Source organism: Microtus oregoni, unplaced genomic scaffold (assembly GCF_018167655.1).
Source record: "Microtus oregoni isolate MIOR12 unplaced genomic scaffold, Mior012 000109F_ref0000275, whole genome shotgun sequence".
Taxonomy (NCBI): domain Eukaryota; kingdom Metazoa; phylum Chordata; class Mammalia; order Rodentia; family Cricetidae; genus Microtus; species Microtus oregoni.
The window spans coordinates 2,267,818-2,292,254 of NW_024544727.1; the positions used below are offsets into that span (position 1 = coordinate 2,267,818).

The window sequence follows — 24,437 nt, forward strand, 5'->3', positions numbered from 1 at the left end:
ATTCTCTGGGTGCTTGGCAGTCCTCTGACCTTGGAAAAGTGGAACACAGGACCGAAGACACCTTTGCTTGGGGTGCTTTGTAGATAGGCTGTGAGCGGCTGACTATTGGGTCTCAGCTCTGGTCTTCTCTGGGAGGAGTGGCCAGCGGCTCCACTGCACCTCGCCTGAACTCCAGGAGGAGGCTGTCCTTGGTGTCCTGATACCCTGGCTTCCTTTCATGAAGACACAAATGCCAGTGAGGTGCAGAGTGGAAGGAAGACCCTCTATGGTGCATGGGACCTGCCCATACCGAGAGCATGAGGTGCCCCTCATTTTGCCAGGTGAGCCTTCTGTGCCTCTCTGCACTGGGCTCCACGTGACTGCCTTCATTCAGATATGATGAGCAGTGGATGGGTGGTTTGGGGACAGCAACTTGTTTTGGGGACCTTCTTCTCCCTGCTCTCCTTGGGGTAACTTGGGTAACCGCCCAGCAGTTGGCTAGTGGCACAGACCTGGGGCTTCTCCATCTGTCTGTCTTTACAGCATCCTCTTCAGCACCCAGAACATGGATCATATGTCAGTGTCTGTCACCAAGATTCCAGTTCACTAACCAGAACTAACCCAGCATCTGCTTGGGTTCCTACCCCTGAGCTTCTTGGTTAAAAGTAGATCCTAAGGCTGCCTTCTTCCTCCGTGCACACTCTCCTCCGAAATCTTCTTATCTCGTGGTGTAGCTCGAGCTGGGTGTCTATGGGGAAAACCTGACAGAGCCCCCTGCTGGTTGAAGCCACCCTCCCTTCCTGACCAGGCCCGGAACCTGACCGCCCTGACTGTTCTCTTGTCGCCATGGATACTGCCTGCTTGCCCAGGCCCCGCTGGGCTCAGAATCTCCACTGGGCATGTTCTAGGACTTCCTTCTCAGGCTGCTGGAGCACTGCCTGTACTCACCTACCTGTTAGCTGCCCTCCACACCAGAGTGAGGTCCGCAAGGGCAGTGTGGCAGGCAGTGGGCACAGTGGTGCTCCATGCCTGACTGCTCTGCCCAGGTTTCTTCTAGGTGGCAGTAACAACCCCAGGCAGACAGGAGGGCTGATAGAATTCACAGCTCGAGTTTGCAGGAACAAAGCCAGGCGTGGGTCCCCCTTCACCCTGCATGGCCAGGCAGTTGAAACAGCAGGCGTGGGTCCCCCTTCACCCTGCGTGGCCAGGCAACTGAAACGGCAGGCGTGGGTCCCCCTTCACCCTGCGTGGCCAGGCAGCTGGAAGGGCAGGCATGGGTTCCCCTTCACCCTGCACTTTCTTTGTTTTTAAACCTTTCCCTTTCCCCTCTCTCTCACACAGTGGGGTCAGCTTGGCCTTTGCTGCTCATTTGCATGTCAGGCTCCACATTGATTGGCAGGTAGAAAGTGCTGCAGGAGCCCTTACATGGCTGTGTGCTGTCCCCGTACTCCCCATATCTACCTCAACCCGCTCAGTGTGTCACAGCTGCCGATGTATGGTGTCCAGTGTTTTGTACTTCATGTGGCCTTCCTTGGTGATTGTCCCCACATGACCTAACATCGCCGCCGGTGCCCTGACTGATCCTAGTACTGACCCTCTGGCTGCATGGACGCGGGGGGGGGGGGGGGGGGGGGGGGGGGGGGGGGGGGGGGGCTTGTTGGTGCTGCTCGCCTTATCACAGAGGGAATGCTCCTCCTGCTGACTATGGGATCTTAATTCACTCCCACCCACCCCCACCACCCCCACCCCACCCCCCCACCCCCCCCCCCACCCCCCCCCCCCCCGCCCTCACCATGGGATCTTGCTCTGTAGAGCAGGCTGGCCTTTGGATCCTCCCACCTCAGCCTCCCAAGTGCTAGGATTACAGATGTGAACCTCTCTGCCTGGCCTATTCTTGTTTCGTTCTCCCAGCCAGATGGGAGCATTGTTGATTCCACTTCACGGCCCCCCGAATGGCCATGATGTGATAGCTGAGCAGTGGTCAGACACTCTAACTGTAGAACTAGGCGTAGGCTGGCTCCTGACAGCCAATGCGTGGTGTAGGTTGGTGATTGAAGGCAGGCTTTCGGGCACGGGCAGGCCACAGGCAGGCCACGGGCTCAGCGATGCCTCTGGCTCACTCTTACAGGTGAGTGCTCACACCTCTGCGGTGGATGCAGCGGCTCGAGAAGAATTCGAGTGGGTCCTCAGCTCCATGTGCCAGAAGCTCAAATCCCAGAAGTACAATGGCAGCTACTTTGATCGAGGGGCAGAGGCCAGTGAGCGGCTCTTTACTCCGGAAGACTGGTTCTCCTGCCAGGTGAGCTCTGTGCCCTTCATTCTGGGGTCACTGCCTCCTGGGGGTGAGAGGTGGGTAGGACATTCAGCAGCTGGCCTAAGAGAAGGTGCTGGTAGCCCTCAAGTTCAAAGTGCGGGAGGAGGCAAGGTGTTATGGGAGGTCCTCCCACTCCTCCAGCCTATCGCCACTGAGATACCAGCCCATTGGGGCGTGGTCTCTCTCCATTTAAAAAAGCGGCCACTTCCCTCTCCTCTCTCTCTTCACTTCCTGCTCCGCCAGCGACTAGACTTCCTTCCTGGTTGCGCAGAGGGCGGATGGTGATCTGTAAGTTTTTTCCCCTTTAAATAAATACCACCCTATTAATCATAATTCCAAACTGGTGTGGCATTGTTTATGACTTACACCTTCAGTTGGCGCCCAACATGGGGCTCGAACCCACGACCCTGAGATTAAGAGTCTCATGCTCTACCGACTGAGCTAGCCGGGTGGGCGGCTGGGGTGCTGGGGACGCAGCCCCGCCGCCCTTATTACTACAGCAAAGATGGTGGCGTGCAATTGTTGGGGTGTACAAGTGTTAGTATATGGCACCGTAGTCGTGCAGGAACATGTTGGGAATAACAGGTCTGCTCCTGTGTGGATCTGTAGAGGCACCTAGTGAAGGATGATTCTCTAGTATCAGGGACAGAAATGCCTTCATCTTTTGAAAACTCAGAATATTAAGATCAGGGGCAATGGAATGTTAGGGGCGGTAGAATTCCAAAGACCGCATTTTTAAAAATGAGGCTTAGTTTTTTGAATATGAGTGTTTTGCCTGTGTATATGTCTGTGCCCATCTGTGCTTGGTGCCTGTGGAGACCAGAAGAGGTTGTCAAATCCCCTGGAACTGAGGTTCCAGATGGGTGTGAGCCACATATGGGTGCTGGGAATCAAACCTTGGTCCTCTAGAAGAACAGGCAGGAACCTCTGAACCGTCTCTCCACCTCACAAAGAGAGAATTTTCAATCTCCAAAGAACAGCAAACACTTTTGTTTTTTAAAATGAGGTCTTAATATGTAGTTGAGGCTAGACTTAAGGTCACTATGTAGCTGAGGCTGACTTAATATTTATTTCCTTTTATGTATATGTGTGTAGTGTTTGTGTGGGAGTGTGCACATGCCACGGCATGGGTGTGGTCAGAGGACAGACCACACCTGGCTTTTACGTGACTTCAGGATCCAAACGTGGTTCTCAGGCTTGCGTGGAAAGTGCTCTTCCTGCTGAGCCATCCCCCTGGCCTTCACCTCTGCCTCTTAGTGCTGGGGATCACTGCCTGGTTCAAATGTTGGTTCGTGGATTGAACGCCTTGTGGGGCCTGCGCCTTCGCAAGCTTGTTGGCTTGGAGGAGGACAGTAACGTACCTCCCTCTGCCTTTCCAACCCCTGCCTCGGTCCCTGCAGGGCCCCTTTGACCTGGAGAGCTGTCTTTCCAAACACTCCATCAACCCCTATGGCAACAGGGAGAGCTGGATCCTCTTCAGCACCTGGAACCTGGATCATATGTGAGTGTCTGTCACTGAGATTCCAGTTCACTAACCAGAACTAACCCAGCATCTGCTCAGGCAGCTCAAATCTGGCCCATTACACCTGTGTGCTTCAGGCCCAGGGACAGACCCCAAGCGCTTATGGAAGGAGCATCTGGAGCGATGCTCCTGACCTTCCAGCTGTCAGTGCCCAGTGCTAAACTGTCCCGCCCCCTCCCACCCCCTTCTGTGGGTGGATCTGGTGGCCTGGCTCCTCATGGCCCAGTGGTGGATTCAAAGAGAGTGGGTGCTCTGTGTTTGAACCAGGAGTCTGCTTTTGGGCTGTGTTGTGGGAGGTCAGGGCCAGTAGGATGGTATCGCAGCTGGGCAAGCTGCAGTCACTTCTAACCAGGGCAGGGCAGGACATATTCTTACAGCTCTTGACTGTAACTACCCTTGACCTTGCTTTGTGAAGGCAAAGTGCTCCCAGTATCCACAAATGGCTACCTGACTCTTGGAGTCAAAACTATGAAACATATATAAAGAGTGAGTGTTATTTGAGGGCCCCTTTATCCCTCAGTACTCAGTGCCCCTGCCCTGTTGCCACAAAAAACCACTCTCCTGAAACATGCCCCGTTAATGCCTGTTGCACACCTTTGCCAGCAAGTGTGGACTTCCATGCCTGTGCTACTCTCTGGCTCCACGGTGCTCTGTCCACACAACTCAGTGCACAGCAGACTCCTTCACTGTTTGCAGACTAGCCCACATTAGTTCCCTCCTGGGCATTTAGGCCGTTACCTAACCCTGGAATGAAACTGTCTCCCAGTTCCATCCCTGTCCGGCTGATCTGTGGACCGGCTGCATCCACAGCTGGCGAGCAATGCAGATTTGGACCCCACCCAGGATCAAGAAGGCCTCCGGGGGTCTGGTGTGGACTCTCCATGAGAAAGAGTACCCTGGCTCTGACCTCCAGACTCCTTGGGAAATCGATACAGGTGTTCCCCTTCCGAGTATCTCCAGCCTTCTCTGAATGTTCCAGCTCACATGCTTGCGAGTTGCTCTATGTCCTCGCCACCACAGGTGTCCCTGTGCCTCTTTGCATTTCCCTGACTGAGGAGAGCACCCACTCTGCAGCTTCTGTGTTTCCTGGCTCCCGGGAAGGCTGAGGCCTCTTTGCCATTCATGGCTTTCTTTCATGTTGCTTCCTTTTGCTCATTGTTTACTTTTTGTCCCGGGCACTGATTCTCTCCTGGCTGTCTGTGAGAGACATTGTTGCTATAATTTTGCCACATTCTGATGTCTTTTATAACAACCGGATGGGTGGCCTTGGCCAGCCCTTGGAGACTGGGTCCCTTTCTTAGGGTCTGAGGCACTGTTGTCAGGATCCTGACTGCAGGCCCATAGCCTGTACAGATCCTGCCATTCCTCCTGCAGGTGCAGGGGCCTCTGTTTGCTCCCCATTGCCTGCAGCTGCGTTTGCCCTATGCTTAACTGCAGGGTGTTTTGCTGTTATTTTTATTCCTACTTTGCACTCCTCTTAGGGTTTCTCCTTGTTTTCTAGTTTCTCTCTTTTGTCTTTTAACAAATGCTGAAGTCTACGTGTCTCCGGCTGCACCTGACCTTAGTGTTTTGGGGTCAGTGTGATTGTTCTGACGTGTGAGCCTTTGGCAGGTCTCGGAGTCCCAGGGCTGTTCCCTCATTCTGCTCTGGTACCTGAAGGTTGCGACTCCTACGCCCACTCTGCTCTTTGCCTCACGCTCCCCCGACTCGGTTTCTGTTGCCATCAAAGAGGAGATCTCTAGTTGGCACATTAACTGCCTTTTGTCCTGCACGGGTCCCTCCAAGTGGCTGCTCAGCATGAATAAGTGTGACTGGCTTCGTCTCATTTTCTGTTTGCTGTACCTGTTGTCCTGGTCTCACTGTGTAGCCTGGACCTGCCTGTTACTCTTGCAGGAGTGTGTTTTGAGTGCTGTCCTGCCTGGCTGTAAGCCTGCACGGATGCTTGTTTTCATCTCAATACCTACTTAGGCCGTCCACTTCTCTGCTCACTGCCTCCTGCATCTCCCTGCTCCTGCTAAGGGCTGGCGAATGAGTGACCCTAGTGCTTCTTAAGGAGGGCCTGGGGTGAACTCCCTCCTAGAACATCTACCACTGAGCGAGTGCAGGGTGACTGTCTCACACTGGGTCTGGGATCACAGGCATCTAGGTCCCTTCTGCTCTCCCTGGTGGAGGCTGATCACATTGATCCCTGGTGCCTGCTCATGGGAGCTGCTGCCAGTCAGCATTCTCTTTTCAGTGAAGACTGGTTCGTCCCCTTACCTGAAAGGGATACACAGTGAAGACTGGTTCCAAGGTAATGTCTGTCTTTGAAGTTGAGGTGTGTTTCTTGCATGCAGCAGAAGGATGGATCCTGTTTTCATATCCATTCTGTTAGCCTGTGTTTTTTATTGGTGAATTGAATTCCTTGATATTAAGTTGTAATTGATCAGTGATTGTGGATTCCTGTTAATTTTTGGGTTTGGTTGTGGTGGTGGTAGTGTTTGGATTTCCCTTCTTTGAGTTTTGCTGCTGTGAAATTATCATTTGTCTGTGTGTGTTTTTTTTTTTTTTTTTTTTTTTTTTTTTTTTTTTTTTAGTTTTTCGAGACAGGGTTTCTCTGTAGCTTTGTAGCCTGTCCTGGCACTAGCTCTGTAGACCAGGCTGGCCTCGAACTCACAGAGATCCGCCTGCCTCTGCCTCCCTAGTGCTGGGATTAAAGGCATGCGCCACCACCGCCCGGCCTCTGTGTTTTTGTAGATGTAACTGCCTCTCTTGGGTTGGAATTTTCCTTCTAGTAATTTCTGTAGCACTAGATTTATGGATAGATGTTGTTTAAATCTGGTTTTTTCATGAAATAGCTTGTTTTCTCTATCTACGGTGATTGAAAATTTTGTTGGGTATAGTAGTCTGGGATGGCATCCATGGTCCCTTAGTGTCTGTAAAATGTCTGTCCAGAATCTTCTGGCTTTTAGAGTCTCCATTGAGAAGTCAGGTGTAATTCTGATAGGTCTGCCTTTATACATTACTTGGCCTTTTTCCTTTGCAGCTCTTAAAATTCTTTATTCTGTGTGTTTAGTGTTTTCATTATTATGTGACAAGGGGATTTTTTTTGTCCAGCCTATTTGATGTTCTACAAGCTTCTTGAACCTTTATGAACATGTCCTTCTTCAGTTTGGAAATGTTTTCTCCTATACTTTTTTTTTAAATATTTATTTATTTATTATTTATACAATATTCTGTCTGTGCGTATGTCTGCAGGACAGAAGAGGGCACCAGACCTCATTACAGATGGTTGTGAGCCACCATGTGGTTGCCGGGAATTGAACTCAAGACCTTTGGAAGAGCAGGCAATGCTCTTAACCACTGAGCCATCTCTCTGGCCCCCTCTCCTATAATTTTATTGAATATGTGTTCTATGACTTTGAGCTGGAATCCTTCTGCTATCCCTATTATTTTTAGCATTGGTCCTTTCATGGTGTCCCAGATTTTCTGGGTGTTTTGTGTTAGGAATTTATTGAATTTAACATTTTCTTTGCCTGATGAAGCTATTTCCTCTATCGTATTTTCAATGCCTGAGATTCTCTCTTCCATCTCTTGTATTTTGTTGGTAATATTGGCATCTGTAGCTCCTGTTCACTTCCCCAGATTTTCCACTACCAGAATTCCCTCAATTTGTGTTTTCTTGTTTCTGTTTCAGTTTTGAAATCTTGAACTGTTTCCTTCACCTCTTTTTTTTTTCTTTGCTTCCTTTAAGGGAGTTATTTCTTCCAAATTTTTGCTTGTCTTTTCCTCGATTTCTTTAAGGAAAATTTTCATCCCCTCTTTAAGAGCATCTATCATCTTCATAAACTAATTAAATTCATTTTCTTGTGTTTCAGTTGCATAGGTATGTTCAGGTCTTAATGTTGTAGGATCACTGGGTTCTGGTGGTACCACATGGCTTTTGGTTGTTGAATGTATTCTTACAGTGGCGTTTACTCATCTTTTCTTCCAACTGGTGTGGCTTGGGCCTGTGCCTGTTCTTCCAACTACTGTGGTCAGCACCTGTGCCTATGTAGTCTGCTGGGGTTGAGAGGGAGGGTTGGCCGGGGGAGGATTTCAGGTGTATGGGGTTGGGAAGTAGAGTGGGTCTTGGAGAGACAGAGTTTAGTGTGTGGTAGGTAGGGGTGGGCACAGCCTGCAGGCAGGCTGGCATAATCCATATTTTTTTGTGTACCCTCTGCCAGGTGGCAGTACCTTCTTTCAGCATGGTAAATTCATTTTGCTTCTCTCCTCATGACCCTTTGACTGCCACCTACTTCCTAATGTCCTCTTAGTTTGGTTCTTCCACCTACCTTATCCTGTCTAGATATAGGCCAGTCAGCTTCTGTATTAAACCAATCATGGTGGTATATATTCACACAGAAAAAAAACTCTAAACAGGATACAATGTCTTTAACAATGTGCATAGGCTTAAGAAAAAAAGAAAAAGGATATAGACAATCATTAAAAAAGTTTAAAAATAGCAAAGTCTTTAAATATAGAAGTAAAGTAATTTAAAAAAGAATAAGCCATGTAAAGATGGAAAATATTATAACACAAGGAGTTTGGACCTTAAATGGTGCTTTGTTAATTTTGAAGTTTTTGAATGCTAATGGACAAACAACAGCTGCTGAGAGACATAGGATTATGGAAGGGACTGCTGAATTAAACCAACCTATATACATTAGGAATACCTTCACTTTAAAATGGAAGTCCAAAATGTTTTATTTTTGGGAGGAGTTATGCTTTTGTTTCCACGGGAATCAAAAGTCTGATGATTCCTTCCAGGTTAATAGAGAAAAGATTTGACCATGGGAGACCTCCTGAGTATCTTAGCTATAGACATGGGAGAGGAAACTAAGTTAGAGTACAGGAAGGTGATGTGTAAGCTGATCCTTCTACATGGGAACAACTGCCACCATACACGGAGACATTTCGAGGCCACGCAGCATGCCGCATAGCAGATTTAGCTTTAACTAAGACAGAAAAGATTTATGTGCCACATGGTGCTTCCAAGAGTTGAGGTAGTAAGCATGGCTCCCACCCAGCAGTCCCAGAACTGGTAGTAAATGTACCTCTGTCATATTGAAAGGCCAAGAGAGGTGGAGCTAGCATCCAAGGCTGCGACAACCACATTGCTTACTATTTTTAAATGCTTCTAGTCAGAAAAGGATTACAGATGCACAATAGGACAGATTCAGACATTAAAAACCTCTAAACAAGACACAACGTGTTTAAAAATGTACGAAGGCTTGGGAGAGAAAAAAAAGTATAGACAGTTATAAAAAGAAGTAAAGTCTTTAAAGAGACAGTTAAAGTAATATAAAAGAGTACAGACAATCATAGATTAAAGGAGTAAAGAAAAATAAGTCACACAAAGATGAAAAATACATAGAGAATCTGGACTATGTGTATTATTGTGTTTTCTTTGAATTTTTTTGCCTGCAGAGAGACATTTGTTTCTGGGAGCTGCTAACCTAAACTAACATATATTTTAAAGTTATCTTGACTTCAAAATTTGAGTCTAAGGATATGTTACTTTGGAAAAGAGGTTCTGCTTTTGTTTCCATAGAAGAACCTGTGGATTCCTTCCAGACTAAGTGATTTGATGGAACAAGTCCCCAAAAGGTCTTCATGAACCCTAAAAACACTTCGGCCAATAAACAGTAGGAAGCAGTTTGGAGAAAACTACGCCCCAATCCCCCCTCCCCCCATTTCTCTCTGCTCTTCTCCCTTCTCCCCTTCCCCCTTTCCCCTCCATAACTCCAACCTCACTCTGCATGGCTGCCTATCCGTCTCAGTCTCTCACCCAGCATGCAGCTCCCTACCTGGAACTGGCTGCCTTCATGGTCCACCGTGGTCTCTGGTCCTGCTGCCTGCCGCTGCTCAGGGACCTGCAGCATGGTCTCCTGGCCCGTTGCCCACTGTCACCACTCGGGAACCTGCAGCGTTTTACTTAAATCATTACACTCAGTCCCAGCCACCCAGCAAGACCAGAGGCTGAGACCAAAGATTTTATTTGTATTTCAAGATCTTTATTATTTTTTACATTATTTATTTTGAGAAAGAATGAGTCAGTCTCGTGAGGGAGCGTCAATGTGGTCACAGGATACCTAGTGGGTCTTGGGGTCAAACTCAAAAACTGTTTCCTGCAAATGCATCTAACCGCTAGACTCTTGCGGAGGCCCACAATGAAGCCAGGACCCGCAGCTGGCCGAGCTAGGCCTGGGCCACCTGTCTGAGGCCTCACTGTAGGACTCAACCAACCATGATAAGCTTAATAGGAGCAGAACACCCAGAGAAAGTTCTTAACTTCCAACCACTTTTTTTTTTTTTTTGATTTTTCGAGACAGGGTTTCTCCGTAGCTTTTGGTTCCTGTCCTGGAACTAGCTCTTGTAGACCAGGCTGGCCTCGAACTCACAGAGATCCGCCTGCCTCTGCCTCCCGAGTGCTGGGATTAAAGGCGTGCGCCACCACCGCCCGGCTTAACTTCCAACCATTATCACCTGCCAGTGTGAGACCCAACTATAAGTTCAACCTGGTTGCAGGAAGGACCACTGCACGTGATACGGATACGGCGGTGACGTCAGACGCGGCAGTGACGGCGGCGGCGGCGGCGGCGTTGGCGGGCGCACGATTGAGACGGCGAAGGAGCGTTGGGTCCGGGGCGCTCACTCATGAGGAGCCGGAAGGTGAGCGGCCGGGCGGGCAGGACGCGCGCCGCCGTTTGGGGAGCCGAGGAGGGGCGGGCGCCTCTCTTGGCTCGCCCGGCGGCGGCTGCTCGGTCCAGCCGCCTCGGATCCCCTCCAGCCCTGCCCCGGGAGTGCGGCTCCTGCACGGCCTCCTCAGGGCTCGGGGCTGCAGGACTTAGGGCTGGCCCTGGGACCGAGTGGGGCCCCTGACAGTGCGGCCCCCTGCCCTGGCGTCCTGGCCCCGCCACGCTGCTCAGACCCGTCGGGGCAGAGGACCAGCAGTGTGACAGTGAGGAGGGTGGCTGGGCCTCATCCCCCCTGCAGAGGGACTCTGACCTGGCAGCGCTTGCACGTAAGTGTTGCCTCCTGTCTCTCCTGCAGTGCGGGCAGCAAACTGCAGCTGCCATCCTGGGCTCCCAGGTTCCTGTGTATCCATAAGGCCACAACTCAGAGGTAAGCATAACTGAGAAAAAGAAAATGAGGTCTGTGTAAGTGGGAGGCTTCTCCCCTGCAGCGCCCCATTCTCGGGCTTACAGGCTGGAAGGCAGGGCTCCTGGCTCCAGCGCCCTGGGTGTATCTTGGACAGTGAACAGGTTAGGAAGTCAGAGCTGTGGTTTTGTGAGCATGCAGCCATGTTTCTGTTGCTGCCCCTAGTCTGTAGGATAGCGTCCTTCTTACCAAGGGCCCAGTGCCTGGACAGACTTGCACGGCCCAGAGCAGACCGTGGTCAGGTTTGGATCTGGTGCCCAGGCAGTGCCACTCAAGACTGAAGTCATGTTTTCTTCCCTCTAAGGATCTGCCACCAGCCTCTTCATCTTGTCCTTCCATGAGCAGACGAGAGTTCAGAAAAATGCATTTCAGAGCCAAAGAGGATGAGGATGAGGACGACGCCGAGATGTAGTGTGGGTCTTCCCCTGTCGTGTTCAGCAGACGGCTCAGCGAGTCTGAAGATCTCTGGATGGCGTCTCCAAGAGAACACACTGTCAGTTGAACACAGAATTGACACGAGGTCACCAGCGCCAACACCCGGCCCCTACGGAAAGGACAGCCCTCAGAAACATGGAAGACCACACATTGTGAACAGTGTGCGTCCGTGACTGTAGGACAGGCACAGAAAGCTCCACCACGCTGTCCTGAGGCACTGCTGCGCACGGCTGTGAAGACGGACTCAGCTGGGGCAATGGGTCGGTCACCGGCTGCTGTTATTGTGCGCTTGGCTCCACCTTTCTCGATACGGATACGTGCACGCTTTTTAGACATGTCTATTTTTCAAAATATCTTTAATGTATTAAAAATGTAAAAATATATAAACATTATAAAAGATATAAAATATACTTGCTTTTAAAAAGAAAACTCAGGCTGGGGCTTCTAGAGTGACAAAATGTAAGGGTAATAGCCCCATCACCACTGCATCACCTCAGAGTGCCTTTGCTTGCGAGCAGGCCGCTGCTTCTTGGATCCTGCCTGGGGCCGGTAGATCTTACTACGGTCACACTGCAGCTTGTGCGTGGTCTTCTTGTGGCAGGCGCTGTGCACCAGCTTCAGGTTCTCGGCCGTGAAGAGCAGGCTGTAGAAATATTCCCAGTTTACTACCCACCCATCCTGGACTGCTTCCACCAGCGTGGGTACCATGCTTCTCTGTTCTGCTGCGAAGCGGGGTCTGGAGAGATGGCTCTATGGTTAAGAGTGCTGACTGCTCTTCCAGAGGACCCAGGTTCAATTCCTACCACCCACATGGTTGTTAACAGCTGTCTATAACTCCAAGATCTGACACCCTCAGATAGCATTGGTGTTTTGCCTGCATGTATGTCTAATAAAATATGTATATATATATATATATATATGTATGTATATAAAGACTGTGAAGCATTTTCTTGGTTAATGATTGGTGTGGGAGGGCCCAGCTCACAGTGGACAGTGCCACCCCTAGGCCAGTGGTCCTGGACTGTATAAGAAAGCAGGCTGAAGAAGTCAGTAAACAACAGCCCTCCGTGGGCTCCGCATCCGTTCCTGCCTTGAGGGACTATCCTGACCCCTTCATGATAAACTGTATAGTTTGAGATGAAATAAATCCTTTCCTCCCCACGCTGCTTTTGGCTGGTGCTTTATCGCAGCAGCAGAAACCCTAATACACCTGCTAGCAGGTGTAACAGGCGGGAGGATCTTGAAGATTCTTAAGGAACCTAAGCTGGAAATATCCCAGAAGGGCAGAGGCAGTGGAATGGATGGGGCTTGTGGATAAATCACCAGAGAAGCCCAGCACTGTGCTTCACAGACTGGTGGCACCGGCCCAACACTGACATGGCCGTGGGCAGGAATGGTCAGTGTAGCAGAGTTTGGTGCTAGCAATGCCATTGTCTTACTTTGCAAACTTGAATTGTGGGTACTGCTTAACATCCTAGAAAGAATGCAAGGCCAGGCGGCTCACATGGTCATTCAACAAAGCCGAGCCCCACGTGGGAGTGCTTCTTGGCACAGAGTGATGGGGGAAAGTCTTCTGTTTCATGTTAATTTCATTGGTTAAATAAAGAAACTGCCTTGGCCCTTTTGACAGGACAGCAACTTAGATAGGCAGAGTAAACAGGACAGAATGCTGGGAGAAAGAAGCCGAGTCAGGCAGTCGCCATGATTCTCCCACCAGACACAGGCGCAGGTTAAGATCTTCCCTGGTAAGACACCTCGTGGTGTTACAGGGGTATTAGAAATGGGTTAGATCAATATGTAAGAGCTAGCCAATAAGAGGTTAAAACTAATGGGCCAGGCAATGCTTAAAAGAATACAGTTTCCGTGTAATTATTTCGGGTATAAAGCTAGCCGTGCAGGCGGCCGGGTGCCAGGAACGTAGCCCGCCGCTCCTCCTCACTACACCAGAGTGACTCCCGTTTACACAGGTGCCCACAGAACCACCTTCCCCAATCCTGTGTCTCCCACAGGCATGTGACCCAAGTGTGTATGACCAATGTGACACAGAAGTGGCAAGCAAAGAGAATGTTGTGTTGCTTCAGAGCTACTGAAACTGAGACGCCTCCAGGGAAAAGGTGCAGACTACTCTGCAGAGACCCTTTGACAAGCCAGCAACAGAAAAATGGTCACCAAAGAAACTCAGATCCAAACACAGTCCCAAGAACAGCAGAGTGGAAAGCAAGCCACTTCCCCCTCATCTATCGCTCCACAGCTCTGAGCTGGAAGTCTAAGCCGTTGCACAGTCTGGTCTGATCAGGGCCAACTTGCTGGCTTGTCCTCACACGGCAGTGACACCATGAACACGCTCTCCTACAAACAAGACTATCTGTTCTTGTTGATCACTCTCCTCCCTAGGACACCAATTCACCTGAACTGTTTCCCAAAGGCCCAAACTCTGGATGCGGTCTCATTGTGTGACAGTTTCAATGTACGGGCGGTGTGTGTGTGTGGGGGGGGGGGTGTTTGCAACTGATTCCACAGCAGGAAGTTACCCCAAAACAACAGCACTGAGCCAGAGCAGGCAAGCAGAGTCAGCATTGTTGCGGGAGGTCCTCCTGCGGAGCCTATAGCCGCTGCTGAGATACCAGCCCATTGCGGGGTGGTCCTTCCCTCTCCTCTCTCTCTTCACTTTCTGCTCTGCCGGCGACTAGACTCCCTTCCTGGTTGCGCAGAGGGCTGTTGTCTGGGACGGTGATCTGTAAGTTTTTTCCCCTTTAAATAAATACCACCCTATTAATCATAATTCCAAACTTGTGTGGCATTGTTTGTGACTTACGCCTTCAGTTGGCACCCAACGTTTGGTGTTAGGACCTCTCCTTCCCCCACTCGGCTGCCGCTGCCAGTTCAGCTTGGCGCGAACCTCCCTTCCTCAGCCACGGCCTGTTGGTGGTGGCCTTGTGGCCTGTGTCTTGTGCGTGGAGCCAGCAGCTTAATATAAATCGTCACGCACTGGCTTTTCTTGCTGCAGTTCTTTATAATTTCTCTTTAGACACCTCAGATTGACTTTCAGTCCCCACGCACCCTATCGTCTGCCTCCCCACAGGCCTGCGTAGTCTCTGCCCGCGTGGTTTGCTCTTTTCTGAGTCGTTTTTAAATCTCCCTTGCAAGCACAGCATAAAGTGGGTGGGTAGGTGGCAAGGAGTTCCCAGAATGCCCATGAATCCAAGGGACTGCAGAGGAGAATCAGAACGGAGGACAAGTCACAGCAGAGGCAAAGAGAAAGCTGTCTCTGGATGTGTATCCCTTTCAGGTAAGGAGAACAAACCAGTCTTCACTGTGTATCCCTTTCAGGTAAGGGGACGAACCAAAACTGGAAAACTTAACGTTTTTATGTGAGCCAAGCATGACAGCACATGCCTGTTATCTCAGCACTTGGGAGGTGATGGTAGGAGGATCAGGACTTCCTCCATTCCCAGATCCATAGAGACTGCAGGGCTGTCCAGGGCTATCCAGGCTAACTGTCTCAATGCAATAAAATCAAAAAGAATTATTTGAATTTTGTTCTGATGCAGATTTTAATAGGAAAGTATTTCCACCTATGGCCTGGCCTCCAGAGCACCCTGAAGAAAGAAGCCTTGTTTGTCTTGGGCCCTAGACTACATTTTGAAAATTATTTTCTTCAAATATATCTCAATTTGAGAAACACAGTAAATTTTGGGTGGGTGATTGTGCAGATGGAGGGAGAGGTGCCGCAGACCACAAAGCTTGGGAGGGGAAAGGCCTGGGGGAGCACCACTTTGTAGACTTGCACAGGCCGTTTAACCTATCACAGGTGTTCCTACTTACAAAATGAAAACAACCGCCTCGTTCTCCTAAGCTTTCAGCTGTATTCTGCAAGTAAAGTGCTTCAAACAGTGCCCGGGGCACAATAAACATGTAACAGCATGCTTCTGTCATTGTGAATCTTCACATCTGAAAAATGGGGAGAAAAGAACTCCTAGCCAGTCAGGGGATGGATTTTCTAGAGGGCTGGGAAGGGAGCCATCTCTTTATAACTTCTGGTAGACCAAGTTCTAGGCATGTCAACTGGGGAGGCAGAAAGGACATGATTATCTGCTCCCTAAGAGTCCATGGTGGAGTCCAAACATGTAAGTCAACAGAAACAGTCTAACAGAATTGGGACTAAGGCCGGGCGGTGGTGGTGCACGCCTTTAATCCCAGCACTCGGGAGGCAGAGGCAGGCGGATCTCTGTGAGTTCGAGACCAGCCTGGTCTACAGAGCTAGTTCCAGGACAGGCTCCAAAGCCACAGAGAAACTCTGTCTTGAAAAACCAAAAAGAAAAAAAAAGAGAGAGAACAGAATTGGGACTGAGGGGCCCAGAGGAAGTTCTTCAGGAGCCTGAGGTGCTAGGGACACTTCTGAAGGTGTCAGAGTTGTTCAAAGTTACAATACACCATTTATGCCACCATTTCTATACTGCATCCCCTCTTTTTCCCTTCAGAAAGAGGTCCCTAAATCTAATCTTCATGTTCAGCCTTTTTTTTCTGACCATGACCAATAACAAATTATAATTAATTCCCCTAAATGATGACAAACATCCATAACCCATCGTATGACTAAAATCCACCCCCTTCACCTCTTGGGAATGCGGGCATCATGTTCTGTAGACTTCTCCGTTTCTGGGGATGATGGAATCTTTAGGGGACCCTCAGGAGATTGGGATACTGGTCAAGTCCTGGAGAGCCAGCTGTATCATTTGTTGTTCAGTCTCTGTGTAACGGAAAAGTGCAGGGCTTATCCAAAGTCCTGGCGAGAGCAGTCTGTGAGACTGGACCATCTCAGCTAGCAGCTTTAAAGTTGTTCCGGATGTAGAATTTTGAAAAAATGTCATAGACATACATTCTGAGAGGCTGGATCACTTGAACTTCTTGTTTTTATTGGTATCTGGTTCGTTTTTTCTGAAAACATACAAACTTTTTTTTTTTTTTTGATTTTTCGAGACAGGGTTTCTCCGTAGCTTTTGGTTCCTGTCCTGGAACTAGCTCTTGTAGACCAGGCTGGCCTCGAACTCCCAGAGATCCGCCTGCCTCTGCCTCCCGAGTGCTGGGATTAAAGGCGTGTGCCACCACCGCCCGGCACAAACTTTTTTTTTTGTAGTTTCCAATATTTTTATTTACTCAAAAATCTTTTGTTATGTTCATATCATTCATTTCAATTACATGTGATTCTTTTTTTTAAGACTGTGCCTCTTGGGGGATTTTATTTTATTTTTTTATTAAATTTGTTTATTTATTTATTAAAGATTTCTGCCTCCTCCCCACATACAAACTTTTAAAGGTAACATATATCTCCACATTAACCTAAGTATGGAATGTGCAGTGTGCCCACATAAGTTAAAGATTGTTTTTTGTTCTATGTTTGAGCAGGTAAAAGGCACCTGTTAACTTTATAGTTTGTTTGGATTGTATAACCAAACTATAATAAAAATCTTTCTCCATGCCATATGAAATAATGTCTTTCTCGCTAATGCAACACATTGCCCAGCTTCCATTCTGAAGCCCAGTTATCTCGAGAGTATTTAGGGTGGTTAAGGATGAAGCCCAGTCATCTCTAGAGTATCTAGGGTGGTTAAGGGTGAGCCAAGTTATCTCTAGAGTATCCAGGCTGGTTTGATTCAGCGGTCCTTTCCACAATCCAGTGTCTCTCAGCATCTGCAGGTCTCTCTTCATTAGCATTCAAAAATTCGAAGTCGACCATTGTGAATCTTAGTTTAGGGTGTGCCATATTTGTTTATGCTGTGGGAAGTGTGCTTAACGATGCAAAGACAGGCTGCATTCTTTTATGTTCACTTGTTTAACTCTGTGAAGCTGTGTTACTTTGCCTGCCTAAAACACCTGATTGTTCTAATAAAGAGCTGATTGGCCAATAGCAAGGCAGGTGAGGGATAGGTGAGGCTGGCAGGCAGAGAGAATAGATAGGAGGAGAAATCCAGAGAAGGGTGAGGAGCAAGAAAAGGAGGAGAGGAGGACGCCAGGGACCAGCCACCCAGCCACCAAGTCACACAGCCAGCCAGCCTCCCAGCCATCCAGCCTCCCAGCTACCCAGCCACCCAGCCACACAGCCAGCCACAGAGTAAGAAGGAAAGAAAGAAATATAGAATAAGAAAGGTAAAAAGCCCAGAGGCAAAGCATAGTTAAAGAGAAATGGGATATGTTGAGCTAGAAAAGCTGGCTAGAAACAAGCCCGGCTAAGGCTGGGCATTCTTTTTTTTTTTTTTTTTTTTGCTTTTTCGAGACAGGGTTTCTCTGTGGTTTTGGAGCCTGTCCTGGAACTAGCTCTTGTAGACCAGGCTGGTCTCGAACTCACAGAAATCCGCCTGCCTCTGCCTCCCGAGTGCTGGGATTAAAGGTGTGTGCCACCACCGCCCGGCTAGGCTGGGCATTCTTAAGAAAGAACAAGACTCCATGTATTTATTTGGGAGCTGGGTGGTGGGCCATCAAAGAGCAAAAAACCCAATTACAGTCAACAAAACACCACACAGGATCCAGATGCCCTGTGTATTTCCCATCCTTATGTGGACTTAAAAAGATATTATTTTACTCTCTCTTCAAGACTTTATTAATTTTAAACCATTTTTTTCTATGATGGTCTATACCCTTTCTTCAGCATCTGAGCACATTTTTAGATATACTGTCAAATTTTAAAGAGCTTTTCTGTGTCTGGACCTGGCTTTACTAAGCATCTGCAGTGTTCTCTGATCATGTGAGACAAATCTTAAACTTCTTGTCAGCAGCTGTGCGGCTCAGCTTAAGTGTGTGGCGCTGGTGGCTGGCTCTAGCCCGCAGGCAGCAGCCAGTAGCTGTACCTCTGCCTGCCAGCAAACACCAGGCCTCCTGAGAGACTGCAGGGCTAGGAAGCTACATCCAGCTCCTCGTCCATACCTTTCTTAGCCCTGTGTTTGGATTTTCAAGCCTCACATTGGGGGCCATTTACAAGGAGTCTTTGTCCTGCCAGCCAACTCCCAAATAACAATACAGAGACTTACTATCATGAAAGCTTGGCCGAAGCTTAGGCTTGTCCCACTAGCTCTTACAACTTAAATTAACTCACTCAGCTTTTTATTTCATTTTATTGTTTTATAACTTTAAGATTTCTTTATTTTATGTGAGTGCTCTATCTGCATGTACGACTTTATGTCAGAAGAGGGCATCAGATCCCACTATAGATAGATAGTTGTGAGCCACCATGGTTGCTGAGAATTGAACTCAGGACCTCTGGAAGAGCAGCCAGTGCTCTTAACCGCTGAGCCATTTCTCCAGCTCCCCCCCTCCATCCAGCTTTTTATTACACCAATCACAGCAATACATTTTCACAAATGTACAAATATCCCGCAACAGACCGTTGCTCACAACTGTGAATAACAGACTCAGCTTTCCGCATCTTCTGACAGAGCTTGGTTGGCTACAGCCCTGATGCCCTGAAATCCTGGTGAATTCATGATTTACACTCAAACTTTCCATCCCTGGAGCTGAAGACCTTTAACCTCTGCCCCCGCCCCCACGCACAGTCATCAAGGCCATGGGAGCCTAGATAACCATCCAGGTAGCCAGTAAGTCTCAGTCACTTTAATTGACATAGAGACCATTTGGATTATAAGTTATCCTTCTCAGATCTCTGATGGTGTCCATGGGCTGACTGTAGCTTTACCAGTTTCACAGCAGCAGAGAAAGCAGCTCCTCCTGCCTGGCCAGTCCATCCCATACGTAAAATCAGACCTCAGTTGTTTCTAGAGCTACCAGGTCTCCAACTGAGAAAGGCAGACACGGTTTGCCTTGCTGGCAGACTTCGCACTAAAAGACACACTATTCCTTTATTTAAAGGAACTTGTTTTGCAATGGTTGTTCTCAATAACTGACCATTTGTACCTTGTGGTAAATGACTGGATAAAGGAAAAGGTTTAAAGTTTCTGTCGCGAGGGTCTGTGAAAGTGCTTCAGGGCATATAGAGCAAGGTGTGAAGGCTTAAGAAGGTGATTTAAGGTATGTAAACAATAAAATCTGTTTCAGATTTCTTTTCTTCTTGCTACTTCAAAGGTTCAATTTTGACATTAATCAGTGGAGTTCTGATAAGCCCTATAAAGCCCTGACTACTATTATCATAAGTTCAAAATTTTAAATTTCCTTGATTGTCTTCTAAGTACAGACTTAAAAGTACTTCTCGGTCATGCTAAGAACATCTCTGAATATCCTTTGGAAAGGGTGTTCCTGCTTTGAACCGAAAGTCATCTTTTGGGTCCTCAAGCTTTGTTATGACTCAAAGGCTTGAGTCTGCTGCTTCTTCTACATTGTGAATTTCAGTGCAGATTACAAACAATGGTGATGTTAATGTGTCTAAAACTTCTATCCCTTTCTGTGAACTGGAAAAATTCATGTAAGCTTCAGGGAGTCTTGAGATTTGGAGCCATCTGTCACAGGTCAAACGAACTCCAGATAAGGGCTGTCACCTAAGTTACCCTGCGTACTGCCCATCCTCCTGTGACCTTCACATTCTCAGCGTGGCACACACGCACACACACACACACAATAATTGTTTAAAAAAGTTTTTTGAGACAGGGGTTCCTCTGTGTAACAGCCTTGGCTGTCCTGCAACTTATTTTGTAGACCAGGCAGGCCTCAAACCCACAGAGATCCACCTGTCTCTGCCTCCTGAGTGTTGGGATTAAGAGCATGTGCTACCATGCCTGGCTCAAGTATAAAAATTTTTAAAAAAGCTCCAGCAACTCAGCCACAAAAATAAACAACTCAATTTTAAAATGGGGTGAGGACCTGAATAGACGTCCCTCTGAAGAAGATTCAAAGATTCACAGGCAAAGACGATCTGACCACAAACAGGTAGACAGGTAGGGTAGAACTCAATGGAGAGGGTGTCACTGGCAAGCACACAAAGCCCTGGGCTCCATTTGTAGCACAGAGAGGGGAAATGATGCATGTCTGGAAAGGAACACACATACACACACGCACACACACACACAGGAATGGGAAGAAAGCAGAAGAAGCAAGGGAAGCATGGTTTGGTGAGGACATCAGGGTTATCAGTACTAAAACCATACATTTCTCGGAAAAATAGTCAACTTGGCTCTTAGACAGCTCAGCGGCAGTAGACCCACCTAGCATGCATGATACCCTAGGATCCACTGCCGGTTCAGCCTAATAATCTGCACTGAGACAAATAACCAGCAAGTTGTCAACCTCCCTGAAACCCCACACTTCCCACCCACCACAGGAGATGGTCTTCCTGGATCCAAAGAGAGCTGGGTGGAAGTGCCAGCCCCCAGAGCCTACCCATCAGAGAGAAAGCTCGGCTCTCAGATGGCCTCTGCTCCTCTGCAATTGTCTCTGCCCAGCCAGGCTGTGCCTCTGTTACCTGTCAATGATATAAAAGGCAGGGATGAATGGCACAAAATTTATTACCAGATCTTATCTCCCATTTTTGTTTTTTATTTTTTTTGTTTTTGGCTTTTCAAGACAAAAAATAGTCGGGCGGTGGTGGCGCATGTCTTTAATCCCAGCACTTGGGAGGCAGAGACAGGCGGATCTCTGTGAGTTCGAGACCAGCCTGGTCTACAAGAGCTAGTTCCACCAGGACAGGCTCCAAAAAAAAAAAACCACAGAGAAACCCTGTCTCGAAAAAAACCAAAAAAAAAAAAAAAAAGACAAAAAATAATGTGTATCCCTGGCTGTCCTGGAACTAGCTCTGTAAACCAGGCTGGCCTCTCAGTGCTGGGAGTAAAGGTATTTGCCACTACTACCGCCGACCCTTTTCATTCTTTAAAAAAATTATTTTTATTTTCTGTATATGTGTGTTTGCCTGAATGTACAAATTGCCCTGGAACTGGAGCTATAGACAGTTTGTGGATACCCTGTGGATCCTGGGAACCGAAGTGGGTCCTCTAACAAGAGCAGCCAGTGTCCTTAACAAATGAGCTGTCTCTACAGTATTGAAAACAGCTTGGTATTGGCATAAAAACAGAGAAGTCGACCAATGGAATCGAATAGAAGACCCTGACTTTAACCCACAAACCTATGAACACCTGATTTTCGATAAAGGAGCTAAAAGTATACAATGGAAAAAAGAGAGCATCTTCAACAAATTGTGCTGGCAAAACTGGATATCAATCTGTAGAAGAATGAAAATAGATCCATATCTATCACCATGCACAAAACTCAAGTCCAAATGGATTAAAGACCTCAATATCAGTCTGAACACACTGAACCTGATAGAAGAGAAAGTGGGAAGTACTCTACAACACATGGGCACAGGAGACCACTTCCTACGTATAACTCCAGCAGCACAAACATTAAGGGCCTCATTGAATGAATGGGACCTCCTGAGACTGAGAAGCTTCTGTAAAGCAAAGGACACTGTCACTAAGACAAAAAGGCAACCCACTGACTGGGAGAAGATCTTCACCAACCCCGCAACTGACAAAGGTCTGATCTCCAAAATATATAAAGAACTCAAGAAACTAGACCGTAAAAGGCTAATCAACCCAATTATAAAATGGGGCACTGAGCTGAACAGAGAATTCTCAACAGAAGAAGTTCAAATGGCCAAAAGACACTTAAGGTCATGCTCAACTTCCTTAGCAATCAGGGAAATGCAAATCAAGACAACTTTAAGATACCATCTTACACCTGTCAGATTGGCTAAAATAAAAAACACCAATGATAGTCTTTGCTGGAGAGGTTGTGGAGAAAGGGGTACACTCATCCATTGCTGGTGCGAATGCAAACTTGTGCAACCACTTTGGAAAGCAGTGTGGCGGTTTCTCAGGAAATTCGGGATCAACCTACCCCTGGACCCAGCAATACCACTCTTGGGAATATACCCAAGAGATGCCCTATCATACAACAAAAGTATGTGCTCAACTATGTTCATAGCAGCATTGTTTGTAATAGCCAGAACCTGGAAACAACCTAGATGCCCTCCAATGGAAGAATGGATGAAGAAAGTATGGAATATATACATATTAGAGTACTACTCAGCAGTAAAAAACAAGGACTCCTTGAATTTTGCATGCAAATGGATGGCAATAGAAAACACTATCCTGAGTGAGGTAAGCCAGACCCAAAAAGAGGAACATGGGATGTACTCACTCATATTTGGATTCTAGCCATAAATAAAGGACATTGAGCCTATAATTAGTGATCCTAGAGAAGCTAAATAAGAAGGTGAACCTAAAGAAAAACATATAGGCATCCTCCTGAATATTAACCTTCATCAGGCGATGAAAGGAGACAGAGACAGAGACCCACATTGGAGCACAGGACAGAAATCTCAAGGTCCAAATCAGGAGCAGAAGGAGAGAGAGCACGAGCAAGGAACTCAGGACCGCGAGGGGTGCACCCACACACTGAGACAATGGGGATGTTCTATCGGGAACTCACCAAGGCCAGCTGGCCTGGGTCTGAAAAAGCATGGGATAAAACCGGACTCGTTGAACATAGAGGACAATGAAGACTACTGAGAACTCAAGAACAATGGCAATGGGTTTTTGATCCTACTGCTCCTACCGGTTTTGTGGGAGCCTAGGCAGTTTGGATGCTCACCTTACTAGACCTGGATGGAGGTGGGTGGTCCTTGGACTTCCCACAGGGCAGGGAACCCTGATTGCTCTTTGGGCTGACGAGGGAGGGGGACTTGATTGGGGGAGGGGGAGGGAAATGGGAGGCGGTGGCGGGGAAGAGACAGAAATCTTTAATAAATAAATAAATAACAAATGAGCCATCTTTCCAGCACCTCTTCGTTTTCTTGTCTTTCTCTTTCTATATTTTTCAAGACAAGGTTTTTCTGTGCAGCTCAACTGTCCTGGAACTCGCTCTGTAGACAAGCTGGCCTCTAACTCAGAGATCTACGCTCCTCAACTTCTAGAGTGTTGGGATTAAAGGCACAGGACCCTTTGTTTTCTTGAGACAAAGTTTCACCAAGAAGCCTAGGCTGTCCTTGAACACGGGTTCCCCTGATCTCCACCTCTTCACTGCTGGGATTTCAGGCTTTGTCACCAGGCCACCTAGAATTTTCCCCTCTGGTTTGGACTGCTGAGTTGGATCTGGGAGTCAAGGTCAGCACCTAAGAGGGTTAGGGGGACCAGCTGACAGTCCGCCCAGGCCCCGCCCTGACAGACTGACACCGGTCAATCAATCAGGCCACGCCCCTTCTCCGCTCCACTGTTAGCCCCACCTCCTTTCCATAGCTCAACCGGCCCGGAAGTGGCACCGCCCAGCGTTCGGAAGTTCCTCGTGTTCCCACCAGGAGGCGCTCGAGCACCGCTCACAAGCCCGTGCGGAGGCTCGGATCTTGGAACTAAGAGCTTGGACTGGAGACCAGGGGTGGGGCGCTCTCCGTCTCTGTTTTCGAAACGCTGTCTTGTTCCAGCTTTCACAATTGCAAAGAACAAAAATAGACATGAATTCCATCCCAGCCACCTGGTAAGCTGACGACAGCTATAGTCCTGCAGGTGCAAACGCTAACTCTGAAAGAACGCTAACCCGAGTCTGTGCAGGAGCCAAACTTCCCGACTGAAAATCCCTACAAATGGCCTTCTACTGCCTGGTGGAGCCGCGTTCCCACCAGGCGCCCCAACAGGCCTGGACCTAGTCGATGGATCGGGCCCTGTACTCGCTGCTCTGGTCCAGCCCCAGCTTGGCTCAGGCTCAGCCGAGCAGCCCAAGGCCCTGGATTCTACGATGGGACAGGGAAGGGCTCGCTCATATTCTTTCCAGTCTTAGGTGTGCAGCAGAGCCATTTTGTCCAAAGGCGTTGAGAGCACAGACTGCGCTGCTCATGAAGTCCGGTGTGCCCGTCACCGGAGTGGAAGAGGCCTTTGCATCTGTCAGGGAGCTCGGTCCTGTCTACACCTCTACGGTATGGAGGGAAACTGAGGCTGGGGCGTCTTTGCAGAGCCCTGGCCTGGGAGGCCACATCCACAAGCCATGGGGGCAGATGAGGCAGCAGCGGGCAGGCAG

The 24,437-nt window shown here is 48.3% G+C and overlaps 1 protein-coding gene across 2 annotated transcripts; it reads left to right on the forward strand.

Moving 5' to 3' along the window:
* The first annotated feature begins 162 nt into the window (after positions 1 to 162).
* Positions 163 to 12,288, forward strand: LOC121443600. Of its 2 annotated transcripts, XM_041645419.1 has the most exons (7): positions 163 to 320; positions 2,108 to 2,278; positions 3,694 to 3,794; positions 4,626 to 4,750; positions 10,365 to 10,508; positions 10,890 to 10,961; positions 11,302 to 12,288. In XM_041645419.1, the coding sequence occupies exons 1-7, from the start codon at positions 273 to 275 to the stop codon at positions 11,382 to 11,384; spliced, it is 744 nt and encodes a 247-aa protein (XP_041501353.1). In that variant the 5' UTR covers positions 163 to 272; the 3' UTR covers positions 11,385 to 12,288. The 2 variants fall into 2 exon arrangements, with proteins under 2 accessions (XP_041501353.1, XP_041501354.1); XM_041645420.1 differs by lacking the exon at positions 10,890 to 10,961.
* The last annotated feature ends 12,149 nt before the right edge of the window (positions 12,289 to 24,437 follow it).

Bases quoted from the DNA above. Each gene is read 5' to 3' on its own strand.
- LOC121443600 (XM_041645419.1), top strand. From the start codon at position 273: ATGGGACCTGCCCATACCGAGAGCATGAGGTGCCCCTCATTTTGCCAG. The intron at 4,751-10,364 runs GTGTTCCCCTTC...ACCTGGTTGCAG, and splicing joins TCCTTGGGAAATCGATACAG to GAAGGACCACTGCACGTGAT. The intron at 10,509-10,889 runs GTGAGCGGCCGG...TCTCTCCTGCAG, and splicing joins CACTCATGAGGAGCCGGAAG to TGCGGGCAGCAAACTGCAGC.